Here is a 26,561-nt window from a genome sequence, read left to right as displayed (position 1 = left end):
ATAAAAAAGCGTAGATGATATTAAAAGTAAAATATATATCACACATTTTTATTGAGATACTGTACGAACAAATGCGCTATTTGACTAGTTTCAATCTGGTGCATTTTGCTATAGGTGAGAAACTGCCTTCGCAATCTTGATAATTGTGAAGCGTTGCTCGATCTCTCTACCCTTAAATTTTCAAAGCCTGGTATTTTAATGTCAGTTGTAATGCCTGTTTGCTCAGCTGCCAAAATTGTCTGCAAACGAGCAATTGGAGTAATTACACAAATGAAAAGAAAAAATCAAAATTAATCAGAAATATTTGGTGTAGTCTGCAGTATTTGAAAACCAAATTGTTCGTTCAATACACTAGAAATTTCGTATATGTTGCTGAATCTTTTCGTTCAATCGTGTAAAAAATTCGTGATTTTATTATATGTTGCAAAAGAGTACTGGGAAAAATATTAATTCATCTTGCGGTACACATAAAAATTGACTGTCGAAGAAATTTCATTTTAAACCATGTGTTGGTGACTTTCGAGTTATTATAGTCTTAAGATGATTATCTCGGAAAAGTGAAAGATTGCTTCGTTTGCCAAATCTTGTCCAAGAAAAAAAATTCAGTTAGTGCGATGCAGAATATTCTATGGCAAGTAACTATGTATGTTCATCAATGACTGAGACACATAATAAACGATTGAACCAGAAAAATTACTGACCGTAACAATTTCCTGGGTCAATTTGTCAAGTTCGTACAAATAATTTGTCGACGACAAGGGTGCCTGTAAAGAATTTGATTGACGGACAAATAGGGATCAAACGCTAACATAATTGCTGTACAAATCCATAATAATACATGCGACTTACACATTGCGTGCTCATGTTTGGTTTTGGTGCTTTGACTTCATACAATGCACTGTAAATTTCGTCAAAATGTAACAAATCATGGGGCGTTACAACAAATAGAGGAGAGTCCCATCGATTTCTACTGTCAGGCGTTTCATATCTGGTGAAGATAAAGAATTGTGATTAAAAAATGAAATTGAATCAATTTTTAGTATGGTCTTCATCTTTTACCTCATAACGAGAGCATCAAAAATCTCTCGGGTATAACGTTCACCCTCAGGCTTTGACTCGTTCAACAGCCAGGCATGCTCTACCGGCGCATCGCATTGCAAAGTACACTGAGGTGTTTTGTACAATTTTGACATGCAATATAACTCGTAACGATAGCCTTTTATGTAATTTGTTCCATCGATTATTAACACATCAACAGGATTTAAAAGACGCTGAGCATTCGATTTAATGTCCGCACGAACTCCTTTCTCTTTCTTGGAATCTAAAAAAATATTTAATCGCATGGTTACTAAATCAACAAAATATTTCAAATTTATTTGATCGATATTAACACCAAACGATCAATCATCTAACCTGAATAAAATGTATTTTTGTCGTAACCACTTTTGGCAATTGTATCAACTTCACTGATTATTTCCACTTTCTTTCCTTTCTTTTGTTCAAAATAATCCTTTAATTCTTGTGCCCTCGTCGTTTTTCCACTAGCTGGTATTCCCGTGATTATTATTAACGGCATTGTCAATTTTTTATAGTATTTTCCGATTTATTATAATACCATAAAATTCATTTACTAATTCGACATCATATTTTTTTGAACTTAATGTTTTCGAACTTATAACCTTTAATTTGGTGATATTTTCACATGACAACACAAAACCACGAGATAATCGTTGGAAAAAGCAGAATGTACCGGTGCTGCCACCTATAACGCTCATGGCACGTGGCACGTCTCATTTTTTTCCGTTCAATGGAAACTCACTGCAAAAACTCAGCCTCTCACCGGAAGTAAAACTCGAAGTGTTGCTTGAAATCCCAAAAGTCGGGGAGAACTATTTTTTTTTCATTGTTCTATGACATGAATTTAACGTCAACTTTATTCATTATTCACACTCAAATAATTTATCGATTCGCTCGCCGAGTTATTAATTTTATTAATAATAAAACCTTTGATCTCAACGTCAGCATTGGGTCTATTTTACCGACAATGTAAGTTTGTTCCCTTGAAAGATGTAACGAGTCAAAGATTCTGTGAATAGAGGTTGGCCGAAAAGCAGACGGGAAGTATAGCGCAACCAATGAGAGCTTCACGACGCCGTCGAATCGGGGCACATCAATTGAATATGCCTCTTGAAGACGAAAGGACGCGAATCCTACGCGGATCCGTAGTTGTTAATAAACACTATAAAATCCAATCAGAGAATTGAAAGTTTTATTACTATCCATTAAATCTATCATAGTTATCGCGGCGAAGAAATCAAAGAATGATAATTTCGGTAATTCACGACTGGAATTTAAAAACAAGGGTTTGGATACAATTGCATATTGACCAAGCTTCGAAAATCATCCGCTCGTGGATCGCGCCCGATAGAGGGAGAGAGAGAGGAAAAACGGGCGCGAGAGAAGAGATCGAGAGGGTGAGAAAGAAAGAGAGAGCGAGTGCGAAAGTGCATTATATATAGTAATAAAATATTGCACAGTAAGAAAACGTGTGTGTGGCGCTGGCGTTGCTTTTACAAAACTCGCCTCGCCTGTGTTATGCCTTACGGGTTAAATGGCTGTCGGTCGGCCATGATGGCTTTCAACAGGGATCGTGTCACGCAAACATGTTTTCAAAGTGATATATCTCGTTCAGTGACTGAGTGAGGGTGTTCGTGCTTTATGGCCGGGCAACGATGAGGCCCTGAGCCGCCGACGCGACGTGTTAAACGGCGTCAGGGCCCGAGTCCAAGGGCCCGTTTTTGCAAAGCTTCGTTATCGTGTGTGTGTGTGCGTGCGTGCCCGCGTGTATGTGAGTGTCGTGTGTGTGCGTTCACATCGTCGTCGTCGCTCGTCGTCTTCGTCGCCGTCGCCGTCGTCGTCGCCGTTGTCGTCGCCGTCGTCGTCGTCATCGTCGTCGTCGTCGTCGGTTCTCGTAGTTCCGCGATCCTCTCTCTCTCGGATTCCTATACAACGGGAGGAGAGGAAGGGAGAAACGAGAGAAAGAGACACATACATACATATATATATATATATACATATACCGAGAGAGCGCGACTGGCCGACCGCTCCTCGCCGTGGTCGCCGTCGTCCACGTTCTATCACATTTTCTCCCGTCTCGTTCAGCCGCAAAAAGGCCGAAAAAACATTGCAATCCCAAAATCGTGGGCGAACAAGAGAGCGAAGGCGATAGAGAAAAAAAAAGAATAACGGAAGATTTGCGAGATAAATACGGGATCGTCACTGATCGATCGAAGGTATCGAGAGAAGAAAAAAAACAATTTGGGCACGAGGGGAAAAAGAAAGATTAAAAAAAATAAAATAAGACTAACACGAACAAAAGCATATATATATACATACACAGACACGCATATATACAAGCACGGGATAAAACCACATAGCTAAAAACTCGTGTTTTCTTGTATACACTTAAAGACAAAAATACATAAACGCACAACACAAACTCTCATACATACATAAATCTAAATATATATTCATATATACATTTAGATATATATATTTACGTATACAAATCTATTGCATTGAACACGAGAGATATTCCCGTCGGGGGCTCCCGCAAAAAACAGTGGCGTCTTGTCATCAAATCTTTACACAAAAGCGAAAGCAGAAAAATATTCATTCAAAATAGACGACAACAAAACTGCAAATTTCTCCTATACATATCCATCCTTTTTCTCTCTCCCTCCCTCTCTTTTATAATTCCTTCATTTGCACCAGTTCATTCTGCCAAATTCAGAATTTTTATTTTTTTTTATCGTTCGTCCCTAAAAGAATAATTTTTATTATTTTTCCATACCGCGCGCGCGGCCCCTGAGAGAGAGGGAGAGAGAGAGAGAGAAACAGCAATACAGTGTCAATATTCGAAGAAACGAGAGATACATTTTTGCTTATTTGTCACAATAATTTATGACGAAAAGTGTAGCGTAGTGAAAACTAATTGCGGAATTAATGAAGATATGTATCAATGAAAAACAAGCTGGTTGATTGAGTGATTGTGACAAAAAATAGTAAAAAAGATAGCGAAGCTGAAGCAGTTGCAGCGTAGCACGGACAACGTGTGCGCGCGCGCAAACCAACGTTAAACTTTCCCCTTGCCCCTGTCATCCTTTTTCGATCCCTCCTCCTCCCCCCCCCCCACTCCCATTGCTCTCCTTGCCCTTCCGCCATTCTCTGAGAATACACATAAACACAGACACGTACATTTAAATATATATACGCGTATATATTTACTACATATATATAAATAAATATATATATATATAAACATCGTAAGGCGCCTCCGTGCTGATCCAGGATGAGCAAGCTGTCGTTCAGGGCTCGCGCCCTGGACGCATCCAAGCCGATGCCGATCTACATGGCCGAAGAATTACCCGATTTACCGGATTATTCAGCGATCAATCGCGCTGTACCACAAATGCCGAGTGGCATGACTAAAGAGGAGGAATGCGTAAGTTTCCTCCATTCTAACCCCCCCTCGACCCTTCCAACTTTGTTGCAAAAACCCTTTCAATTCGCCCCCTCCTCTCTGCGATTCTGCAACTCGCAAAAGCGCGCGAATTTTGAATGACTTTTTCGAAGCAGCCTCAAGCCGAAAGAAACAGGATTTGACCCGGAATTATTCCATCTATTCAGTGATTTACCAAATTAAAGTCCATCCGTCGGATTTATTATAATCGATCACGAAACCACAACCTCAAAATTCCAGAAATATACATTCAGTGATTGAGAAAAAAAAATTTCTGAAAATCTAACATAGTCCCGTTTTTCTGACACTTGAACTGTCATCTGAAAATCTAGAGTTTATTTTCAAAATGTCATAGATAGAACTTGTTTTCATTGATATAACACTTGTTGATTTTGAGTGGTTGTATAGATTGAACTATTTTTACTCTTCATTCTTTCATTTCACTTTAGTAATGATTAATCTTAATCAACCTCATTCATGAAAATTTGAGGAAAGTCACTTGAAGTTTTTTGTTAAAATTACTGAGGGTTTTGGCTAATATAAAAAAAATCTGTTTTCGTGCTCAATAGTATATAGGAGCTCTTCCCAAATTTGATTTGATGTCATTGAAATTTAAAAATAACTCCGAGGGTTGGACTTTTGTTTCCATTTGAATTAAAAATCCATTTGAATCGGTTTCCTCTAACACAACTGTTTTATCTAGAAAAGAATTTCATTAATGATTAACAATATCTTAAACACCATTTGAGTGATATCGAATCTTGAGCGATCTTGTTCTAATTGAAATTAATCATTTTTCTTCTATGTTAAAAAAAATATACAGGAACATCATCTGCAGCGAGCAATATGCACAGGTTTAATCATTCCCACACCAGAGGTGACGGATCTGGCAGATGCAGAAGCTTACGACAAAATATATCCGGCAGATTACAAACTGCCTCGCCAACTCATTCACATGCAGCGTGAGTTGAACATCGATTTTCATAAGATTCTTTGCTGAGTAAATGGTAGATATTTATCAATTCTGCAATGTTAATCTTCCTGATCGTCCTGTTGATTAAATTATGTTGTGTAAATTCAAACATAACCTATGATTCTATGAAACTATTGAGCCTTAAACTCTGTTGAAGAATGCGTTTGAACATTTCCAAATTTTTCTAGCCTTTGCCATGGAACAGGACATCCCAGACTACGACATGGATTCAGAGGATGAAAAATGGGTTGGTGTGCAGAGTCGAAAAATGGATCTGACACCGTTACAGTTTGAAGAAATGATGGATCGCCTTGAAAAAAGTTCAGGACGAACCGTTGTCACTCTTAACGAGGCAAAGGCTCTCTTGAAAGAGGACGACGATCTCATAATCGCCGTTTTCGATTATTGGCTCAATAAACGTCTCAAAACTGTGAGTGCATATGAAAACATTCTGCATAAATTTCCGAATGATAGTGGTAACGAGTATTTTGAGGTTAGGGTTGACAATCTACAAACAGTTTAGAGTCGCAAGAGAAGTTTTATGTCCAAAGGTTTTTTGAATTTTCAATGTCAAATGAAAATCATTTTTTCATTATTGTTTTCTACTCTAGTGTACTCGCACGTCTTTTTTATGCCATGTTTTCAAGATCAGTAATCAACAATAACCAAGTTTGATTAGGTTAGGGTAATCAGAATGGATCTTAAAACTTTATGAATTTCTCAAGCAATACTATCACTGCCTGCATGAACTGATTTGACTTATGAAAATTCAATGGTAATTTGATATTACGAATCTGCCAAAACGTTCTCATCTGGTTTAGAGAAATTATTGACATTAATGTGTTCCGAGTCCTCGTTATCTTAGCGAGTCTTTAACAACATAAGCAAAAATGAGCTGTCAGGGATCCTGCACTGGATTTCTCTGTCCGTGGATAAATGAATTGAATCAAAAGCATGTAACATAAGTCTTAACATGTTTTGGGATATTTCAAACTGAAAGAAATTTCCTATCAATTTTTTTTCAATGAAAGAACCAAATTACCATTAAAAATTGTGCTGGTGTACTGTTGAAATTTATTTTAATAATCCGAATATATTGAAGAAGAAAAATAAAAACACATTTTCAATTTTTTGCAGCAACATCCTCTGCTTCTAACGGTCAAAACAGAGCATCGTCTTGGGTCAGCCGCAAACAATCCGTATCTAGCGTTTCGTCGTAGAACCGAAAAGATGCAAACACGAAAAAATCGGAAGAACGACGAGACAAGTTATGAAAAAATGCTTAAGCTCAGAAGGGATCTTAGCAGAGCGGTTACCCTCTTGGAATTGGTCAAGAGACGAGAAAAAACGAAACGGGAACATCTTCATCTTACGATTGAAGTTTACGAGAAAAGGTTTGTGAAATATTCACTATTAAAAAAAAAAATATATATGATAGAATCCATTCAATATTTTTCATTTACGGATCGGAATTGTATTTCCATCCGTTCATTTAATCGACCATAAAAATTCTAATTTTATTCTATTCCCCATTTACTCAGGTATCAAGCGCAAGACTTCAGTGGTCAAATACTGTCGGAAGTTTCGGCTCTGAAAACCGCAAGGCCTGCGTTCGCTCCGCTATTCACGAATCAATTTGGTGTCCATCAAAACTGGGTCAACAAAGTTTCCAGCAAGGTATTTTAATAATTTCGTAAAATTTGTGAGGAGAATGAATTCCGAGAGAAATTGGAGTACCGTTGGTAGATGTCTACGAGAACTTACATACATGGAAAATCGTTTTTGTTTTTTAGGACGAAAGCCTGCCGAGAAAAGAAAAGCGCCAGTACAAAAAACGAAAGCACAAAACGGACGGCGGACGTTCCGCTGGCGGACACGAGGAAGGAAGTGTACGCGGCGGGACGGGCAGCGGTCTCGGAAGTGGTCGTGACAATCGAACAAGCGTTAGCGGTACGGTTGTCGGTCCAGGTGGTGTACTCGGCAGTGGGCTGGACCCGCTCGCAAGTTCGGACGAGGAGAGCAGCCCTATTCCGTCGAACTCGCACTCTCAACCGTCTCTCGCCTCGGATCGCGACGAGGACGACAACGTCGACGCTGATGGACAATTCGCATTTCGACGGAATAGAAATAGCAGTTATTTGCCGGTTAGTACGCGACCGTTACCACTTTATTAAACTTAACGTTCATATAAATCACCTATGAACATGTGTTGTCATTCTATAAATAATTCTATAAATTCCACGTTCACAGCCTGTATCAGGTGGCTTTGGAAACTGGCCATGGTGTGACAGAAGCGAAGGTGGATTGGCCGAGAAAAAATACAGGTTTGCACTTACGAGCATTAGTAAACCGACGCCAAGGTGCATAGGTTTAGCTCGTCGGAGGCTCGGTCGTGGTGGAAGGTAAGAAAAAAAATGATTTTACAGTTCTAAACACAAAAGTACGATACACATTCCGTATGAAACTTAATCATCAAACGTTTAATCTCCAACAGAGTCATATTGGATCGTTACTCTAATAACATCGACGACATATGGTCGACTTTGGACTTTACGATTCATGAGCCAAAGAGCGAAGCATTATGCGACCCAACGGCTACCGCGACGACCACGACAGCAGTCAAGAAAGAATGGTTTGTATTTCCTTTACTGAAAATATTTGTAGTTGGAAAATTGTGTATATTTAATCTCAAAACATAGTAGATGTTTTGAAAACTCTAAAAATTCATAAAAACATATAATTTTCCACATGTTTCTGTAAGAACATTCAACTTCATTTGTATTCAATTTCTAAAATATTGAATCACCAGAGAGTTTAAAAAAAGAAACGTCGAGAAACGGATGTAGGACGAAACAAAAATGATCCAACTTGGAAAAATTTGTTGATAATTTTCCATAGCTTTGAATAATTCGATATTTGGTTTTCGCACAGGCTTCACTTTCGACCAAAGACTCCGCCCGTTTCAATTACCAGCCCGAGCGACGCAAGCAGCACAGGGAGCGATTCGGATTCGGATCCGGAATACTCAATTCCGTGTAGCAATCTTTCCCGTTTGCGTAATAATTGTGTAAACGGAAGCGTGAATACGAGCGATCAATTGGTATATCCATTCCCGCCGGAAGCGACGTCGATATGCGTCGACATTCTGGAACCGGATAGACCGGGCGACGAGCCGCCATTCACATCGGAATTCAACATAACCGATTATTTTGCGGTTGACGGACTGACGGACTTTGATCACGGTTTAGCGAGTGTTTCAACAAGTTCAACGTGCGTTAGTTTAACATCGAGTGCGTCAACGAGTGCGGCGGGTAGTTACGTAAATTTCGGGAATATTTCGTCGCCGTCAAAGTGTTCAACGTCGTTATCGTCGTCGTTGTTGCCGGTTTCGACGAGTGTTAAAGAGACTAATAATTTAACGTTTGGTTGCTCGCGTTTTAGTTTAACGCCCAGCGTACCGAATCTTTTTGGTCCGCAGCCAAAGAGAGAAGAAACAATAAGAGCTTCGTCGTCGATGACGACGACGACAACGTCGACAGCAACGTCGACGACAACGACGAGCGGTTTACCAACAACAATAACGTCGTCGTCGTCGTCGTCAACGACGACGATAACAACAAAAACGAGCGAAAAAAGCGCGGCAAGTGTCAGCAATGTAAATACTTGTGGTACGTTAAGTGGTGTTAACGCTTCGTCGTTCTCAGGATCGTCAACGGTCCCCTCTATTCCCACATCTTCCTCATTTTCGGGGACCTCGTTGTCCACCGGAATACAGACTGTTACATGCCCCACATTGGGCTCTAGTTTAACGACTAAAAATCACGATAATGCCCAGCGAACCTCCGGCAACCACGCATCAACCCAATTCGCGAGTTTGCCCTCGTACGAATTGACCACTATCTGCAATCAATCGAGAAATCAAGGCACAACGATTAGTTCGTCTACCGGTAATACGAAACAGCAGCAAATTATTCATCAGCAACAGATTCTCCATCATCATCACCATCACCACCACCACCATCAGCATCAGCAGCAACAATTGCAAAGGCAAATGGCAAACAATAACAACGTCTCGTCATTCGTCACAGCGGCTTCCATACTATCGAAATCTTTGACTAGTCCGTCGAGTAATAATAATAATAATCGGAATAATAGCAGCATCGGTGTTGTAAATGCTGCTGCCTCCTCCTCGTCCTCGTCATCTTCTTCATCCTCGTCTTCGTCGTCTTCATCTTCGTCACCGTCAACCTCCTCGTCCTCGGGGATAACGACGATACCATCGGTCTCCGGTGGCTTAAGGGTTTTCACGAATGCAACCTCAGTTTCTGGTTTAACGAACTTTGGCAACGGGCACCAAAACGGTCCGACAACTTCTGCCATCAGCAATCAATTGAATCAATCCCAACAGCATAATCTTCATCATAATTCCCCCCATTCACACAATCAACAACAAACCCATCATCAGAATCCTCACAATCAAATCGTTCACCATCATCACCATCATCATCATCATCATCATCAACAACAACAACAACAACAACAACAACAACAACAACAACAACAACAACAACAACAACAACAACAACAACAAACTCATCATCAACATCATTCGAGCAACAGTTTATTGTCGACTGGAGGATTAAATAATATGGGAAATACGGGTAGTCACAGCGGTGGTAACATGCCGAATAATCAGACCATAATTATAGCTCAGAAGCATCCACCGTCCAATCTGTTGCCCGGTCTCGTAGCACAGAACAAATTAGCCACTCTCGCCAGGCAACAGCAGCAGCAACAACAACAGCAGCAACAACTTTTGCAACAACAACAATTGTTGCAGCAGCAACAGCAGACGCAGGTTCAGATGTCGAATCAGACACAACAGATCCCGTCGTCCGGGGAAATTACGCTTAATAGTAATAGGTGAGAAGTCACTTTTTTTTAGCACGATTATTCCTCAGTTTCAACGTTTTTCCACTCACTTCTTACACGCAACACCAAAAACTTGAAGATTATTTTGTTTAATTTTTCCAAAATATTACGTTCGATTCATTTCCGGAGACTTACATTAGCTCACAATTTTTCATAATTCTTAACGCTCAACGTTGTTGCATTTAAGATCGTAGGTGGAGAAAAGTTTTCAATTATCTTTTTTCTCTTTAAAATTTTTCAATTTTATCCTCTGCAGGAGCATCTATTTTAAAGGAATTGAAGTTTAACAAATTTTTGATAACATTTCCTGTTCCTTAAGACCTTGGAATCTTCAAAAATAAAAGACAACTTTTTGGAAGATTGTTACCAACTGAAGACTCGTTTTTGTACTTTTTCATGTACTTTTCTTCGATTGATCTAAAAGAAAGAAACGCAAAAAATCGTAATTTTCGTGATGTTACTTGTATTATCGTTTCCATTCTGTCCTAATGATCACTGGTATTCGATGATTCTTAACATATTCTTGTTCAAATTGCAGTGAAGGATTGAGTATGATGGAGGTTGATGGTGTAGTCGACGGATCATCGTGCGAGAGCACAAAGCAGCAACAGCAACAACAGCAGCAACAGCAGCAGCTCGTACGCGCTAACAAGACTAATTCACTCGCGATGGAAGTGACATGATGCCTGTTGTTGGCAGCTCCCTCGATCGCTTCATCGCGTCAGTGGGGGCTTCGCTAAGAAAAAAAAGTAAAGAATCGTTGTGTTGACGTTAAGATTCGCAATGATTCGGAGAAACGAAGAAAATACGCTACAGCTTTCCGGCTCTGATGGCGAGTTACGCAAGAAATAGAAGAAGAATTACGACGACAACGACGACGACGACGACGATGATGATAAATGATAATAGAGACGACGCATGTCGAAAAAAGCGCTGGACGACAGGTGTGACTGGAATCGAATAAAAAGTATTTCTTTTTTGTTCTGCCCCTTCCTTTCGCTGACCAGTAGCGCGCGGGGATTCTGTCCAAAATGCGAAAAAAAACTCTAATTTTTATCGTCAAATGGCCATTGATCTTTTTATTGTTACGTTCATACACGCTCGTCCGGTCAATGAGCGAAGAAGCTCGATTTTTTTCAAAGCCTTCAATGGAATCGTTCGAAAATAGAAACGACAATGGGCGAGAGAAAACACCTTTTTTTTTGCTACAATGCTGAAACGCAGAGAAAATAAATGTATGCGAAAATGTGTGAAGGAGATGCGAGAATGATGATGAAAATAATAGTGATAAAGAGAAAAAGTGTGAATGTGTAAAAAAAATACAAAAAAAAAACAAAAAAACTGTCTCAGTTGCGCGCGTCGAGTCGTCGATTGATTGAGCTGAAAATTTGATGAAAGAGCAGAGGAAACCATAATATTAAAGTATAAAAAAAGGGGTGGAAACCTTGTAAATATAAAAATAATTACGCTTACTGTATCTCTTAATTTTAGGTGAATAATTAAATAAATGTAATTAAATGTTGTTGTGGTAGGTGCACAGCGATGTGTAAGAAAAAAACGACTAAAAGAACCGAGTGAAAAAGCGAGAGCGGGAGAGAAAATGAGGACGAGCGAATGAGGTAAAAGAAAGAAAGAGAGAGAGAGAGAGATGCAAGTTTCGTGGAACGATTATGAATGAAAAAATCATTACAAGAGATGAAACAAAAAAAACAATAAACTACAAAACAGACAAACACACAATTTTAGGAGGAGAGTAATAAAGAAATTTTATCCTGGATCGATGAGAATACAAAACAAAAGGAAATGATCAATAATCTTTTAAAACCCGATCGATGATTCAGACATTTCATTAAAATCATTATATTTTTCATTTTTGTTTTTACTTGTTTCAACCATTCAAGAAGGTACACAAGACTTAGACGAATAAAAAACAGGAAATAATATATCTAAGAAATGACGTAAAAGACAAGAAACTGTATTTGAATTATTCGATTTTTAAGACGAGACTTACGACTGGAATAATAAATAAGAGAATAAATTACATGACGAATCCGTGTTTCCATATTGAAAGAAATACAAAAAAGCGAGGGCCTGGGGAAGCCGAGTTAAACGAGAGAAGATTTTTTTCTGACGAATCCGAATTTAAGGGTAGCTGGCGGTTGATTTATCGACGAGTTGGCTTTTTGTATACTCGATTGATTCAAAGTTGTCGTTCCTTTGGGTTCAGGTGATTTTCTTTTCAAACTGTTCGCCGTATTTCTCGCCGAAGACGCTGCCAATTTTAACGGCTGACTGCCCAAAACACCAAAGCTTTTTCGACGTCCAGGGATTTTCGATGTCGTTGAATTTTGATCGACGTTCGAAGTTTGACGTTTCATAGTTGCTCCTGCGTTCGACGCTGCGACCATCGATGTCGAGTGCACGCTACTCACACTTCGACGCGTTACATTCGACGTCGATGATTTCGAGATTGTCGCTTGATTCGTCGCTTTTCTGGTTTGCGTAAATGACGACTCACGGGCTGGCAACGAAAAACTTGAACTCTGTCGCGAACGAGCACTCCCCAAGGGGCTCCGCAAACTGCCCGAGCTGCAAGAACTCAATCTTCTCGATCCGCCTGCGGTCAGGTTTAAACCTCCGGGTGCTGGCTTCAAAAATGTTCCTTCTTCTGCAAAAATAAAAAATAACTATAAAACGGACATCGAATTTGAGTAAATATTGCTCTTAACTAAAATTTTAAATATTATAAATGATGATTCCGAATACAATTCGGCTTGTTTCCGACCCCCTTGGAGAGGTCAATGCTCAAAAACAATCGTCCCGATTACAGTACCCAAAGTCGGAGAATTGCGAGAGTTTGGCGAATTCTTAGCCACCAAAATTTCGAGGGCTTTGTCCAAATTTTTACGAGCTCGTTTAACATGCTCGACTACACTGCTAGCCTCTTCTTCGCTCTGCAGCGATATTTGACTGAGTGAATTGCAAAGTTGATTCATGAAGACCGGTGAACTTGCTATTTTCGGTGGTGACGGTCGGGGCTGATCGTTATCGATTATTTCACTCTCGAGATCCGTGCTCCATTTTGATCCGTTGCGATCGTTGTCGCTGTCAATCTTAAAAATTTCATTGAATCTTGAAAAAATATATTTTTCACTCATGCTTTGAATATTTTAATAGAAAATCGCGAAAACATTTTTTCAATTTTTTTCGTCTTAATGATAATTCAAATTCAAATAGAAATTACATCAAATTTTACGTATAATTCAATTGTTGATTCTTCGATGATCATTGCATTATTAAATCTGCAGAAAATTAACGTACTTTGTCGATTATTTGGGCAGTCCATTTGAACTTGCGCGCACCTGCGTGCGGCAGTACAATTTCCGGTTGCGTGTAGCTCCGCACAATATTCGTCGAGAGGTTTTTCAACGTTTCAGCTTCGGCTTCAGCGCTAACGTCCTTATTATCCGCGTTGTGTATCGAGCTGAGATTCAAGTTCGATTGATTTTTCGAATTCCGATTGATGTCCGATGGTTTCTCGGCAATAATGTTCAGCAGATGATACGCTACGTCGTGAAGGATTTTGCCTGTTTCTTTAGACACCGGGGGAAGAAGATTGCTCCCACTTTCTTCGATTCTGTTGGAGCTTTTCTATTGTGTGAAACATTCGTTTTTTAAGTTTTTTTCGTATTGACATTTCGGTTATTGATTCCATATTTTTTTATCACCTTCTATTCGGCATATTTAATTAATCTATTATTTTTTCGATTTATTTAAAATATTACGCATTAGTGAATTAAATTTACGAAAATATGCGATCGAATGGCTGGAAAAAATATTATAATCTCACTACTTTGGCAGTGTTCATTGGTCCAGTACCACCGACACCACTAACGCTCCAAAACGAAGCGTCCTTTGTGACTTCCGAGTTCGGACACTTGCATTTAACGTCGTTGAGTTCTAAGCACGCTCTCATACCCGATGTGCCACACTCGACGAATATCCGTACAGTATTTTCGTCCGGTTTCGATTCTGTCGTTCTATTCGATTCCTCAATTTTTTCGAAATCCCGCAATTGGAAACCGATTGATTGCAAGAGGCAGACCAAAATAGGAGCGTCCGGTTTTTCTAGATTCTGCGATAATTTTTTATGTACAAAATTTCTGTGTACTCTGGACATTCGAAAAGGGAATTCGAATTTTTTACGATTTTGGAAAAAATGTTCTTGTTTCGATACAAGTTTGTTCATATTTTCAATCATTTCTTAGAATACATCGAAGACATGAAATAATAATTGATAACGAATCGTTTTCCTCGTCCAGAGAATAGCGGTTTATACATTGTATTCTGTTTTATAAAAAACGTTTGATCTCATTTTGATATCGAGAGACTATATGAACGTAAGTACAACAAATAAGTCTTCTGGCAGAGGCAATGGTTATTTGCAGATTCGTTAATTTTTACGAGGGTCGTTAAATTTTGGGTTTTTACTTACGTCTTCGGCCATGTTAGCATAAAACCACTTGACTGCCCATTGGAAAAATTTACGTTTCGCCGTCTGATGCCCTCCCATAATCGTTGCGGGGCTGCTACACGCACTCGCGGCTTCCATTGTAATAAATTAAATAAATAATATTAATATCGTTTTGTTCAAACGTTCAGCAACCGAGAAAAAAGCAGTTGGAAATAAATCAAGTGGTCGGAAAGATAGCCGAGCAGTTACTGGTTTCACAAGTCAATTCCGAACGCTTTCAAGGTTGTATTGAGGTTCCTTGTGTTTTCGATGTTTGTAAACACATTTTTTTCCCTCTTCAAGACGATTTTGTGCTGATTTTGTGCCACACAAATTTCATATTTTTCTGATACACTATTGCCGCTCTTGCGAATAAATTTTATACTATTATTTCACATCAATTGATAAAACAGGTTTTTAAACAACACAGACCTGAAGATGGCACCTCTTCTTAAAGTCAGCTTTCAAGCAAAATTAAACACATAACATTAAACATCAAGTTCAAAGACGATTTCTCGAAAATTGCGCATTAATTCATGATAAAATACTTTGCTGATATAACAATCGCGTTGCTACGAAGCAACGTTACTCTTTTTTAACATTCGCCCACGAGCGTTTTGTCAAAATACCTGTAAAAATTGAAAACAAAATATTGTGTCAGAAATCCGAGACGCTATTGTTGTTTTTTGCCTCATAATTTCGCACGTCATCAATTCGCAAATAATAAAAAGTGAATAAAAAGTTGGTAATCGCAAGAAATTTGTTTATGGACGCTTCGATGAGAGGGAGCCTGAATGCGAATCGCAACTCGGCAACTCGTAATTCAGTCAAAGATGGCCGTTGTCGACCGAATACTCTGGTGTATTTGCGTAGGATAAAAGAAAGAAATGTGTTTTACGCTTGTTAATTAACGTGATATAATTGATTATAGAGATCAGTTAACTGAAGGATAACCGTCGTGTCCGTCCAAAGGGTGAGTCTCGAATAATTGAAGTGTTCTTCAGTCGTTGAATTTTGGAAATTTCGTTGTATCTATTCAAGGATCGACAGCTAATCATATATACATATATAGATCCGTGCCAGCACGAATATCTCGTGCTGATAAACGTAATATCTCGTTTATTTGAGAAAAAAATGTCATCTTTCGTCCCTTAGTTAAATAGGGTGAAAATGGCAATTTTAAAAGTTCAATAGTTGCGACACAATTTCAAGTATTATATATATGTGCTATATCATGTATATATGCATTTCGGTAGAATCCTTCCATCGATCAAACTACTGGCTAGTGTGTACGATTCCTTTCGCGATTTAGCAATCGACCTGAGCGTAATTCAATTGTATCATTAGCTTCTCCGAAGTTATCGAACTTCATATAAGTTTTCGGAACGTTTTTTTAACTGCCAAATGATGGCATTCAGTTTACATTACTTTTTTTTTATTGTAAGAAAGTTTACGTGACCCATTCACTCGAATTGACAAATTTGCTAACATCAGTTTTATAAAATGAATATATAGATATATAAATTTAAGGTTTGTTTAATCAATGGAATTCGTTTCATTTTCATGGGATAACAAATGTTAAATTCAACAAACTGCAATTTTGCATAGAGAGTTTAGCAGTTATTCCAATTCATTCGTGCCATTGTTAATATTAACATTGTTTCCATGAATCAACTAAAAATTTGGTGAATACAAAATATTATCTTTAGATTTTTTTAATTTGTTTCAAATTTGGTTATGCACTTTTACGGATGCATATGTCAAACTTTGCAAAAACGGGTGATTCTTTTATTGATCAACAAAGCACTGTTTATTTATTGCAATTTCTCGTTGATCTTTGATTCGTTTTTCGTCAAAAGTTATGACTAAACGATAGGGTTAAAAGAATTGCAACGATTGATGGCAATTCGTAAGGATTCCCTCCTTACCTCACTCCTAGTGTTCTGTACCGTTGGCAGATTACCCCGAATCTTACTTTTGTGTTCGGACACGATAAAATGGTGGTATAACCGACGTTCTGTGAAAATCCCAAGTTTTTGTTTTGAACAGTGTAATAAAAATGTTAAAGTTTCATCAATGAGTTTTGGTTGAACTAGTGTAAAAATTACACAAGCTTGTCCAAAAACCAGAAAAACTCAAAATAAGTAAAATTGAGAGTGATCATGATACAAGCACACCAGATTGGTGTGGTTCTCATTGACACTCGGTAAGTAGCTGGTATTGAGGGAAAAAAATGCATAATTCCAGCGTTACCCCATTATAGTTTCTGTTGTTGAGCAAACATCACTGTGCATTTGAACAACGGAACTGAGATTAAGAAAACTATATTTATAAGCAAATATAATTAACGAGCACATGATTGAACCTTATACAAAAACTTTGCAATAACATAAGAGTTAATTTGGTATCTTAGTTATTTATTAGTAGACATAATAGAAAAGAAAAATAAACACAAATTGGGGGTAAGTACGAGGTTGTATCGTAGATATAAAAAAATGCATAATCTTATTTTTATAATGAAATAATAATCATGGTAACAAAATCACAATTAATCAATGTCAATACTTTCAGAATGCTTGGTTGACAAGAACCAAAAAAACAAAGTGAACAGGAATCTTTGCAGAAGTCAAAAAAATGCAGAATTTTGACGATCTTGACATCGAGGGTCGCAATCCTTCTCAGCTCTCTGAAGAGGAACGCGAGAAGGTAACTCTGCAATCCTGGGAAATAGCAATAAGTTCAAAGAAAAGAGTAAAAAAAAAAACAATCAACAATGAAGATAATTTTCTCACTGATGTTTGCTGAGGTTCGAAGAGAAATTTGAACGGTGGTCTATGGAAAAAAAGCTGTTTGATCACTGTTGAAAATGACTAGTTTTTTTGTGCATAGTGAATATTTTTAAAAGTGGTTTTAACACGAGACAATATTTGTATTTCCATCTATGTGTTTTCGGCAGGAAGAGCACAATCGTAAGAAATTGATGCGCAGCAGTGTAACGGCAGAGGATGGAACATTAAGGCCGGTTTATTCGTTAACCGATGACGACGACATATGGTGTCACATATGTAATATCGCATTGTTCGGAAAGCACAAATTGTTGAGTCACAATATGTGCAAACGTCATAAATTGAAACTCGAACGTTGGCCTTATTCTGTGTCGCTGTGGTCAAAACGCACCGACACAAGTTCAACTCCTAGAAGGATCAACGCTAATCCAACTGAGAATGTCCTGCCTGCTGCAGAAACTGTGGCACCTGGCGAACCGGTTCCACCCGGTATGGAAGACCAATTGATGAGCAGATCGACCACCATTCAAGTCAGTCTCGATCGACACCGAACTTCGCCCCTCGTTGGACTCGAATATCTTCTTGAACTCGTCGATAATGAGTCGTGCGAGCCAAGCTATACGTGCATACTTTGCGACAAACGTGGCGATCCGAGATCAGTGATGGAACATCTTATCAGTTATAATCATCGCATAACTTATCTCAATCGACATTTTCCCACTGTTTCAAGAGCCATCACCGAATTTCCACGTACGCCAAATTACAAACGCGGTGCTAACGAGATTTCGTTGCTCGTCGCGAAAAAGATCGAAGAGGTTTTTGGTCGCTTGCAACCCCAATTGGTCGAAAAATATCAATTCGAGAAAAACAAGATGCAGTATATCAAAAGAGTCTATGAAGATTATCACTTTAGGTAGGTCAACTTTCCTTCCTCCAATATTCTTCTTTACTTCTTTATTACCTCCTACCCTATACCACCTTTATCTCAACAAATGTCACCGGGACATTTATTCCCGTGATCAATATATTTCCAGCAGTTGAACTTCATCAATTTACCAAAAAATCTTTTTCAGACGAATAAACAAATACGCCCCTCGAATGGCGATTCGTGCAAGTGTATGTGACGAGTGTGCCTAAAGTGGACGTTTATTAATTCGACAATGCTTCCAACTAATTGACTGATATTTGTCACCCAAGTTGAGCTATCGGTCGTCTCGTGATTTTTTTACTTCAATATTTGACGAGTCTCTCGACATCAAGTCATTTTTTCCCATTTTCATTTAGAATGTGATTCATTCGAGTTGTGTATATTCCAAGATAGATGAATATTTTTTGAAACCGCACAAAAGTGGAAAACTGCATAAAATTTTGTGGAATTAAAAGGTTTTTCATTTCCTATGTCAAGTTCTCATCTCCATTTTCGTTTTCACAACGATTTATGTAAATTACATTAATTGTTGATAAAGTGGTGATGAAGGATTTTTGGAGTAAGTAGGCAAAGCTCGATGAATCAGCAGCTTAAGTTAACATTTATCATCGTTTGTTACAAATGCGATACAAACGCAGCATCACTCATTCGAATATTTGTTCATTATCATGCAACGTCAAAAAGTAATTATAAAATGTCATCTCTAACGATAAAATTCTGTTGGAATACAATAAAAACGGCAGTTCTGCGATCGGGAAATTTTCACATTGTTTTAACATTATTTTTTTCAAGAAATTCATCAAAATTCGATTCACGAGTAGCTTTTTTTCGACATAAATGTAAAAAAAGCAACTTACGCAAAAACAATGTGACGATTTGCAGCTCACGAATTTTCCGCAAACCTTTTCAATACTCCTTCGTTCGTTATTCGAAACAATGAAATTTCTTACATTAAAAAAAAAAAATAAAATAAAATAAAAACAAAATATTACAAAAGTATATCATTTTGAATTGTAACATTGAAACGTGGCTGTGTTGTTTCATATCGTACAGGGAAAGACCAGACAGAACATTTATGGAATGTTACGATGTGAGATGGATGACGAACTTTGACGAGATGATGGCTGAAATGTCGGGCGGAGGGAAAAAAGAAGGTGAGTTTAAAAAATATTATGAAACTGAATCTTGTCAAGTTGCACTACGATTTGGGCTTTATGATTGAAAAACAATGAAAATGAGGGTTTTTTTTCGTTGAATGTAAGATGATAATGAAGTAATGATAATATATTTCGTAAAAATATATTCGTGTCCTAATAGATGCGCAGCCACGATTCAATAAGCTCGAGCATTTGTATCAGCACGACGATAATCCAGAAGCACGTGTTAATTCGGAGGAAAACATGAAGAAAGATGGGCATAAAACCGATGCTGAACACTTTTCGAAGAAGATTGAAACGAAGGACAAAGAAAAAGCGTTAGTAAAATCGAAATCATATGAAACAGTCTTCTTTTTAGAAAACGAACCAGAAAAATATTCTGATGATAATAATTGCTGGTGTTTCGTTTATGAAAAAAAAAAAAAAATCGTGGAGAATGACTGATAAAGTCTCCACATTATTTTTATAGTTGTAAATCGAATGTTTGTTCTCTTTAGGGGATGGAAGATCCGAATATTGACGAAAGAAAAATTAAATGCTCGAAAGATGGACAAAAGCGAGGAAAAGTCGAAGACCGCTGCTCCGATCCGACCCTCCGACGATACAAAATCTCTGTCCTCGTTATCCAGTATTTCTAGCAGCCCTTCACCCTCTCGTTCGCGATCGCGTTCGCGTAGCCGAGATCGTCGGAGTGGTAACGCGGGTTCGGTAACCGGAGGAGATCGGCGCAAGTGTCGCGATCGTTCGCGTTACAGTCGTTCGCGTTCTCGTTCGCATTCTCGAAGGCCACTGCGGGAGCGTGACATGTGGGAAAAGTATCGTGAGTTGATAAAACGTTCGGAGGAGACGCTCCAGCGAGCGCTCAAGTTCCACGAGAAAAATCCGGAGAAGCATCCGTCTTATCCGGACGAATGGAAGAAATTTTGGAATCGTCGCTACAAGGAATTGCAAGCGGATGGAAAGGATCCGAGCAAGCATGACTTTAAGCCTGAATGGATTGAATTTTGGAACAAACGCATGCGCGAGATACACGCCGAGGAGTTGCAGCAGAGAAAGGAGGAGATAAGGAAACGCCTCGAACTGCCGGAAGATCGGCCGCCGGTCGAGAAACTTACAAAACCAGAAAAACTCGAGAGAGTTGAAAGAGCCGAAAAGAACGAAAGCAAAACTGAGAAATCCGAGAAGTGGTTGGCTGGCAGAGCGAGCAGTCGCGAAAACCGCGAGACTTCGCCGTCCTCGATCAAACGCTCTCGTCATCACGTCGAGAGCGACGACGATGTCGAGTACGTCGGTACTACGAAAACTATAAAAACGACGGAATACATCGATCGCCATGAGCCGATGAGAGAGCGGGATTACGGTTACACGTACACACGTGGAAAATCCGGAATTTACAGAACATCTTATTATCCTCCAAGCAGAGTTCTGATACCTTCGCGTCCTCGACATTACCCAACCTCTTATCTTAAAGAAAAGTCACCGAGTCCACCGCCAAAAGAGGAGTTGCTGCGAGAGGATCTCGAGATCGTAGGTCTTCTGCGTTTACTGACAGCGCTGGAAGGTCAACTCGGATCGTTAGGTCCGAAGATCGTGACATTGCTATCGCGTGCTCTCGCAGCGGAGAAAGCTCAGCCGAATTCAGCCGAAGATTTGCTCAATGACGAGGAAGTTTGCGTCCTCTTTGAGACGGTGAAGGAGAAGTTGAAAGGGCAACTTTTCGCCGGCATGATAGAGAAAGTAGCGATAGCACCGACCAAATCGGCTATACAAAATATCGCCAAGTTGCTTCACAAGGCTTCGGAGACCAAGAGAAAAGTGGAACAATTATTGAAGCAGCAGATGCAGGAAGAAGAGGAGAAAAGGAAGAGACGTGAAATGGAATTGACAAGGCCGCTGATCACCTCGTTCGCTAATTCCTCTCGAACGATTTTTCAAAGAGTCGGAGATGCTTCGAAGCTGCGCTCGGAGCCGGTCAGTGTTCCTGGGGTTGGAGCCGTCGACAAAATCGCGATAGCTAATCAAATCGCCGCAGCTCTCGTGGCGCAGGGACGGACAAATGTGTCTCAGGATGAGCTCGAGACTCTTATAAACGCTGTAGTTGGCATGGCCGAGGCTTCGCAGCACAGCGATAAACCGATAACGGCGGCGAGCTTCGTCAAAGGATTAACCGCCGGAAAGCAGGGAACCCCAACGGAAGTTTCCGCCGTTGGGAGTTCGACGGCTGCGTCGATAGCTACAAAAGTGCTAGAAGTTTCGCCGATTGCGACGACGGCTCGTGCCGGTACTCCGGGACTTGGAACGACCAAAGCTCCGTCCCCGGATCCACCGGTTGTGCAGAAACCTCGAGAAGAGAGAGCATCTTCGTCGCAGCGTAGAGACAGTTCGCCGACTCGCCAGAGAGAATCGACGAGTCATCAGAGAGAAATAGGCTTTGGTAATCAGCGAGAAACTAACGATCGTCCGAAATCATCGAGAATGGAAAGTTTGTCGGACAACGACCTTAAAACCCTCTTGCAAAACTTCAAGGACCTCGGCACCGATGAGCAACACGGATTAATCAATTTTTTGAAAAAATTGGAAGCCACAGATTTGCCTCGAGTGGAAAAGCTCCGGGGTTACGTGAATCTCGGTACACCATCGACGAAAAGAGAGCCAACCCCGTCGAGGGAGCCGTTGTTGAATCGCAGCCAACATCCGAGAGGAGGCAGAAGCGTGTCACCCTTTTCGTCCCGTAAAATCAACCAAAATCCATCCGACGATGAAGAAAAGTGGAAACCGAAGCTCGATATGTTTGCCGATGACGAAGCAGAATTGAAGCAACAACATCAGAGGCAACAACAGCAGCAACAGCCCCAAGAAAGTGGTAAGCGACCAAAAGCTAAAGTCGATCTTTCCGACGACGACGATGATTACTCTTTCGAAGATATTTACAAAGCAGCTGATAAAAACGTGAGCGAAAGTGAAAAAGCAAGAAGAAAAAAATCATCGAGATCACGTTCCAATTCTTCGCGATCTTGGTCTCGTTCGAGATCCCGATCACCAACAAGATCGAGAGTTTCACCTTCGTCGAAGACGCGAGACGAAGGCAACAGCGATCCAAACGCTATACTCAACGAAACTAAACGACTCATAGCGAACATAATGGGCGATTTGCCGAACAAATACGTCGTTAAATCACACGCAGCTCCTAGGCTCGATAACGTCGATACCAGTCTCCCAATCCCACCAATTCCACAGCTTCCGATACCACAACAAAATCTTTATAACTCTAATTACCAGAATGACTCAACTCTACAAAAACAGCAACAAGCGATGGCCGGACAATCTTCTTCGTCAATGGCTTATCAGCAAATGAGCAATCAATTTGCTTCTTATCAACAGCAGCAGCAGCAGCAGCAGCAGCAGCAGCAGCACCACCAACAACAACAGCAACCACAAAACAACTTCAATCCTAATTCTGGGGCTTTCATGAACAATGGTTATAATTATAATCAATCGTATGGTAATATGCCAAACATGATTCCTAACAATCAAGCACAACAATCTTACGCTGCTGCACCCATGCAGAATAATCAGTACGGACAACAGCAACAAACTTTGCAACAACAACAGCAACAACAGCAACAGATGTACGGGGTCGGGCCCCCGCAATATGGTGCACCAAACACCGGTCCTCCTATCGGTTACCCTCAACAACAGTATGGAAATTATCCTCAACAAAGATTTTACTGAATTCATGTTTAAATTCATACTGAATTCATGATCATTGATCCAATCAAACAGATTGCGTGATCCATTTTTTTTATATACTGTGAACATATAAGTTAACGTCGCCAGAATTGATTATGAGGAAGATACGTTGTGAAATTCATTGGTTACAATCAGCAGTGTTTGTGCAAAAGGTGATGAAACAACAACAACTCTATTTTACATAAACCACTCCCCTGTTTCTGGTGAACTTCGACAGTTTTGTTTTCGTGATCATTCGAAACTTGCCATTTTCGAAGCAATCGATAAATGCTTTTTTTTTTATTGTTCGTCCTATTTTACGATGAGACTAGAGATCATCGTATTTTATGTAGATTCATATTATTGAATAAAGGCAAAAACAAATATAATCCGTGAGAATATTCATGTTTCGAGACGATCTCAATCGACACTCCAGCGTTAAGAGGTTAGGGGTAGCTCAACGTGAAAAATAAGCGTGTTCAATCATTTTTCTCACAAAATTTGAATATTATTTGGTGATTCTAATGGAACAAAATTATTATAGAATGTGAAAAAGATATTAAATTGAACGAAGTTATCGCTGTTTTGAATTTTGACCACCCCTAAACCCCTTATGCGCATCGATGAAATTTCAGGTATGTAAGAACTAATATTCTCTTGACAATGGCTGAAATTCCTTTGTTTGCGGTCCGAGACAAAAACATTTTATTGATTTACAGTATATATCGAAAGTCACGACTCTCCGAATTTTTAATCATGACACGTTTATTGAAATTCTAAACTGACAACAATTTCATCCGAGCAAATGGTGATGCAGAAGTTCAAATTTAAGATTTTTACAAAATTCACTTGAAAGGTAACATTCGTGGAGCCCTCGTATCAAATTGTGTTGAAAATGAAATATTTACCGTTCGACGGTGAAATGAACGTAAGTCGAGTTACCGCTCGACTTATTTTCCTGAATTTTCTGTTTCCCCGGCCAAATACAGAAATCCGATTGGAAATTCAGTTCGGGCGCGTTCTTGCCTACGGTCGGTCACAAAATCATTTTTCATCATACTTGAAGCCCGAACCCGAACCTAATGGCACACTAGTCCTCTGATTTGTGTGATAGAAACTGTCAAAATCAGTCTCGCAGAGTTTTATGTGTATTCAGAGAAATGGTCATAATGAAAAATTTTCTACCAAAATGTATTGCTGCTCCAGTGATTTATCGCGTGTCTGTTGTACCGCCGTAAGATATTTCGTGTCCGCGCAACGTAACTAGTACAAAAATTGAAGTGAAGATTCCGCTGCAAACGATTCCTCAGGGAGTTTTCAATTTTTCCGGCTTAAAAAAACCGATCATTTGTTACTTGCAAACTGGGTAGTGATTTTTAAATATAGTCCGCCATTTTGTGTAATTCGTGAAAATATTCTGTTAATTGATAATGGCGTGAACACTTCCGTGCGGATGCAATCAAGAAGCAAGTGGCGTTTGGTGAAGAAGAGACAAAAAGAAAACGTCGAGTCGGAAGACGAGGAAGTGTTAATTGTGGCAAGATTAGTGAGAACTGCGTGCACGAGAATAATGGCAAATTTCGCGATGACGCAAGACCGGACGTTGACGATACTTGCTCGTTCGAGGGACGAGTTTTCATCTGACAAATCGAGGATGGAGTGAGTAATGCAGCATTATTTTTCTTTATTATTCTTCTATTTTTCTCTTCATAAAACACAAAAACGTAAGAAACAAGCTCAAAATAACCTCAAAAAATGTATATAACCAATCAGTTTGCATCGAATGCCAATCTACATTGTCCACCAAACGAAAATCAAGGAAACATATTTTCAGAGGTCAAACGTCAGGCAAATTAAGGTAGATTTCCTCGTACACTTTCACTGTACAGCCAGTGAAATAAATACGTGTGGTTATTTATGAGATAAAAAAGTTGTGCAATTGAGATAATGACAGCGAGAGAGAAAGGCAAGTCCGTAAGGATACAGGAGTCGTAAAAAGCGAAATTTTCATTGGGAAGACTATTCGTATACAGCTTATACCTAAGAAAACAAGTCGAATGACTAATTTTTTCGTAGTATTCTCAGTTTATGTCTCGCTGACAAGAAAACTTACCGTTACATTTTATCGCATGGTACGGAAGCTCGGAAAAAATGATTTTAATACACAATCATTATTCGCAACATTTTTTATAGTTTCTGGCCGATGTACTACAGCAATCAAGTGTACTTTAATCGTCTCGTAAATAGTAGCGAAGTCGACCGACGATGTTTTTTGTCTCAATAAATATTCCAGAGATCCGAGTGATAAAAAAAACCCAAATTTTTATGTACGTTTCAAAAGGAATTTCTTTGTAGCCCTGTTTTTTAAATATACTTGTCGATCAAAGTATGTCAGACTTTGTTCGAGCCAACGCGAAAGATGGAAAAAAATTGACAGCCTGAAAAATGTCTCAACGTTTAGGAAAACATTGAATTTATTAATGAAAATGAAAATACAATAATTTGTGTCCAAAATCGCATCGAAAGCTTACACGAAGCAATCCGTATCTCGTGTGCGCGTAAATACTCGTAATCAGACGTACTTGATTCTCTTACTGAAAGCGCGCAGCTGTGGTGTCCGCGTTTTGTAACGTCCGCGGCACGAGCCTCGCATTTCTTCGCCGATCTCTTACAATCTCGTGTTCCTCGATTCCAGCTTACTAGCACGCGCTCTTCGCGACGCCCACGTTATTAAAAACCGGCCGCCATAGCCATACTCGATCTTATACGAGCGAGCATAACGCCTACTTACCTTTATCCGTACTTTGAATATTGTATACGAAAATAAATATCGAACACTATACGGCCATATAAAAGGTATTTTAAGGTGACTACTACAGTATTCTTTGACCAAATCAGTGCTGAAGAACTTTTCGTACGGTCAGCGCTGTCGGGTTATTCGAAGGTAGAAAGTCGAAAATACGGAAATGGAAATTCGTTAAAAACTTAAAAAATTCGTTGAATTCCTTCTAATTAGCGACG

At 39.3% G+C, this 26,561-nt stretch overlaps 4 protein-coding genes across 10 annotated transcripts; 2 read left to right on the top strand and 2 right to left on the bottom strand.

Moving 5' to 3' along the window:
• Positions 1-20: 20 nt before the first annotated feature.
• LOC122412907 (protein KTI12 homolog) lies at positions 21-1,750 on the bottom strand. The gene is made up of 5 exons (XM_043422897.1): positions 1,414-1,750; positions 1,060-1,321; positions 850-988; positions 702-764; positions 21-239 (listed from the first exon to the last, which is right to left on the bottom strand). The coding sequence occupies exons 1-5, from the start codon at positions 1,574-1,576 to the stop codon at positions 39-41; spliced, it is 828 nt and encodes a 275-aa protein (XP_043278832.1). The 5' UTR covers positions 1,577-1,750; the 3' UTR covers positions 21-38.
• A 794-nt stretch (positions 1,751-2,544) lies between these two features.
• E(Pc) (Enhancer of Polycomb) lies at positions 2,545-12,226 on the top strand. Of its 5 annotated transcripts, none has more exons than XM_043422883.1 (11): positions 2,545-4,504; positions 5,346-5,484; positions 5,684-5,925; positions 6,633-6,889; positions 7,037-7,172; positions 7,289-7,639; positions 7,746-7,897; positions 7,990-8,127; positions 8,427-10,009; positions 10,052-10,418; positions 10,966-12,226. In XM_043422883.1, the coding sequence occupies exons 1-11, from the start codon at positions 4,352-4,354 to the stop codon at positions 11,108-11,110; spliced, it is 3,663 nt and encodes a 1,220-aa protein (XP_043278818.1). In that variant the 5' UTR covers positions 2,545-4,351; the 3' UTR covers positions 11,111-12,226. The 5 variants fall into 5 exon arrangements, with proteins under 5 accessions (XP_043278818.1, XP_043278817.1, XP_043278816.1 ...); XM_043422882.1 differs by having other exon boundaries at positions 8,427-10,012; positions 10,043-10,418; XM_043422881.1 differs by having other exon boundaries at positions 2,546-3,293; positions 4,351-4,504; positions 8,427-10,418.
• A 45-nt stretch (positions 12,227-12,271) lies between these two features.
• Positions 12,272-15,166, bottom strand: LOC122412901 (uncharacterized). 2 transcript variants are annotated; one of them, XM_043422887.1, is made up of 5 exons: positions 14,923-15,166; positions 14,281-14,562; positions 13,749-14,078; positions 13,261-13,540; positions 12,272-13,095 (listed from the first exon to the last, which is right to left on the bottom strand). In XM_043422887.1, exons 1-5 carry the CDS (start codon positions 15,037-15,039, stop codon positions 12,533-12,535), a joined length of 1,572 nt encoding a protein of 523 aa, XP_043278822.1. In that variant the 5' UTR covers positions 15,040-15,166; the 3' UTR covers positions 12,272-12,532. The 2 variants fall into 2 exon arrangements, with proteins under 2 accessions (XP_043278822.1, XP_043278821.1); XM_043422886.1 differs by having other exon boundaries at positions 14,278-14,562; positions 14,923-15,165.
• Positions 15,167-15,457: 291 nt separating this feature from the next.
• LOC122412897 (uncharacterized protein CG7065-like) lies at positions 15,458-23,929 on the top strand. 2 transcript variants are annotated; one of them, XM_043422876.1, is made up of 6 exons: positions 15,458-15,913; positions 17,512-17,646; positions 17,897-18,639; positions 19,708-19,808; positions 19,972-20,128; positions 20,309-23,929. In XM_043422876.1, exons 2-6 carry the CDS (start codon positions 17,575-17,577, stop codon positions 23,541-23,543), a joined length of 4,308 nt encoding a protein of 1,435 aa, XP_043278811.1. In that variant the 5' UTR covers positions 15,458-15,913; positions 17,512-17,574; the 3' UTR covers positions 23,544-23,929. The 2 variants fall into 2 exon arrangements, with proteins under 2 accessions (XP_043278811.1, XP_043278812.1); XM_043422877.1 differs by lacking the exons at positions 17,512-17,646; positions 17,897-18,639 and having other exon boundaries at positions 15,470-15,913.
• Positions 23,930-26,561: the final 2,632 nt, after the last annotated feature.

Source organism: Venturia canescens, chromosome 7 (genome assembly GCF_019457755.1).
Source record: "Venturia canescens isolate UGA chromosome 7, ASM1945775v1, whole genome shotgun sequence".
In the NCBI taxonomy this organism is placed as follows: domain Eukaryota; kingdom Metazoa; phylum Arthropoda; class Insecta; order Hymenoptera; family Ichneumonidae; genus Venturia; species Venturia canescens.
This window is presented reverse-complemented; position numbering and strand designations above follow the sequence as displayed.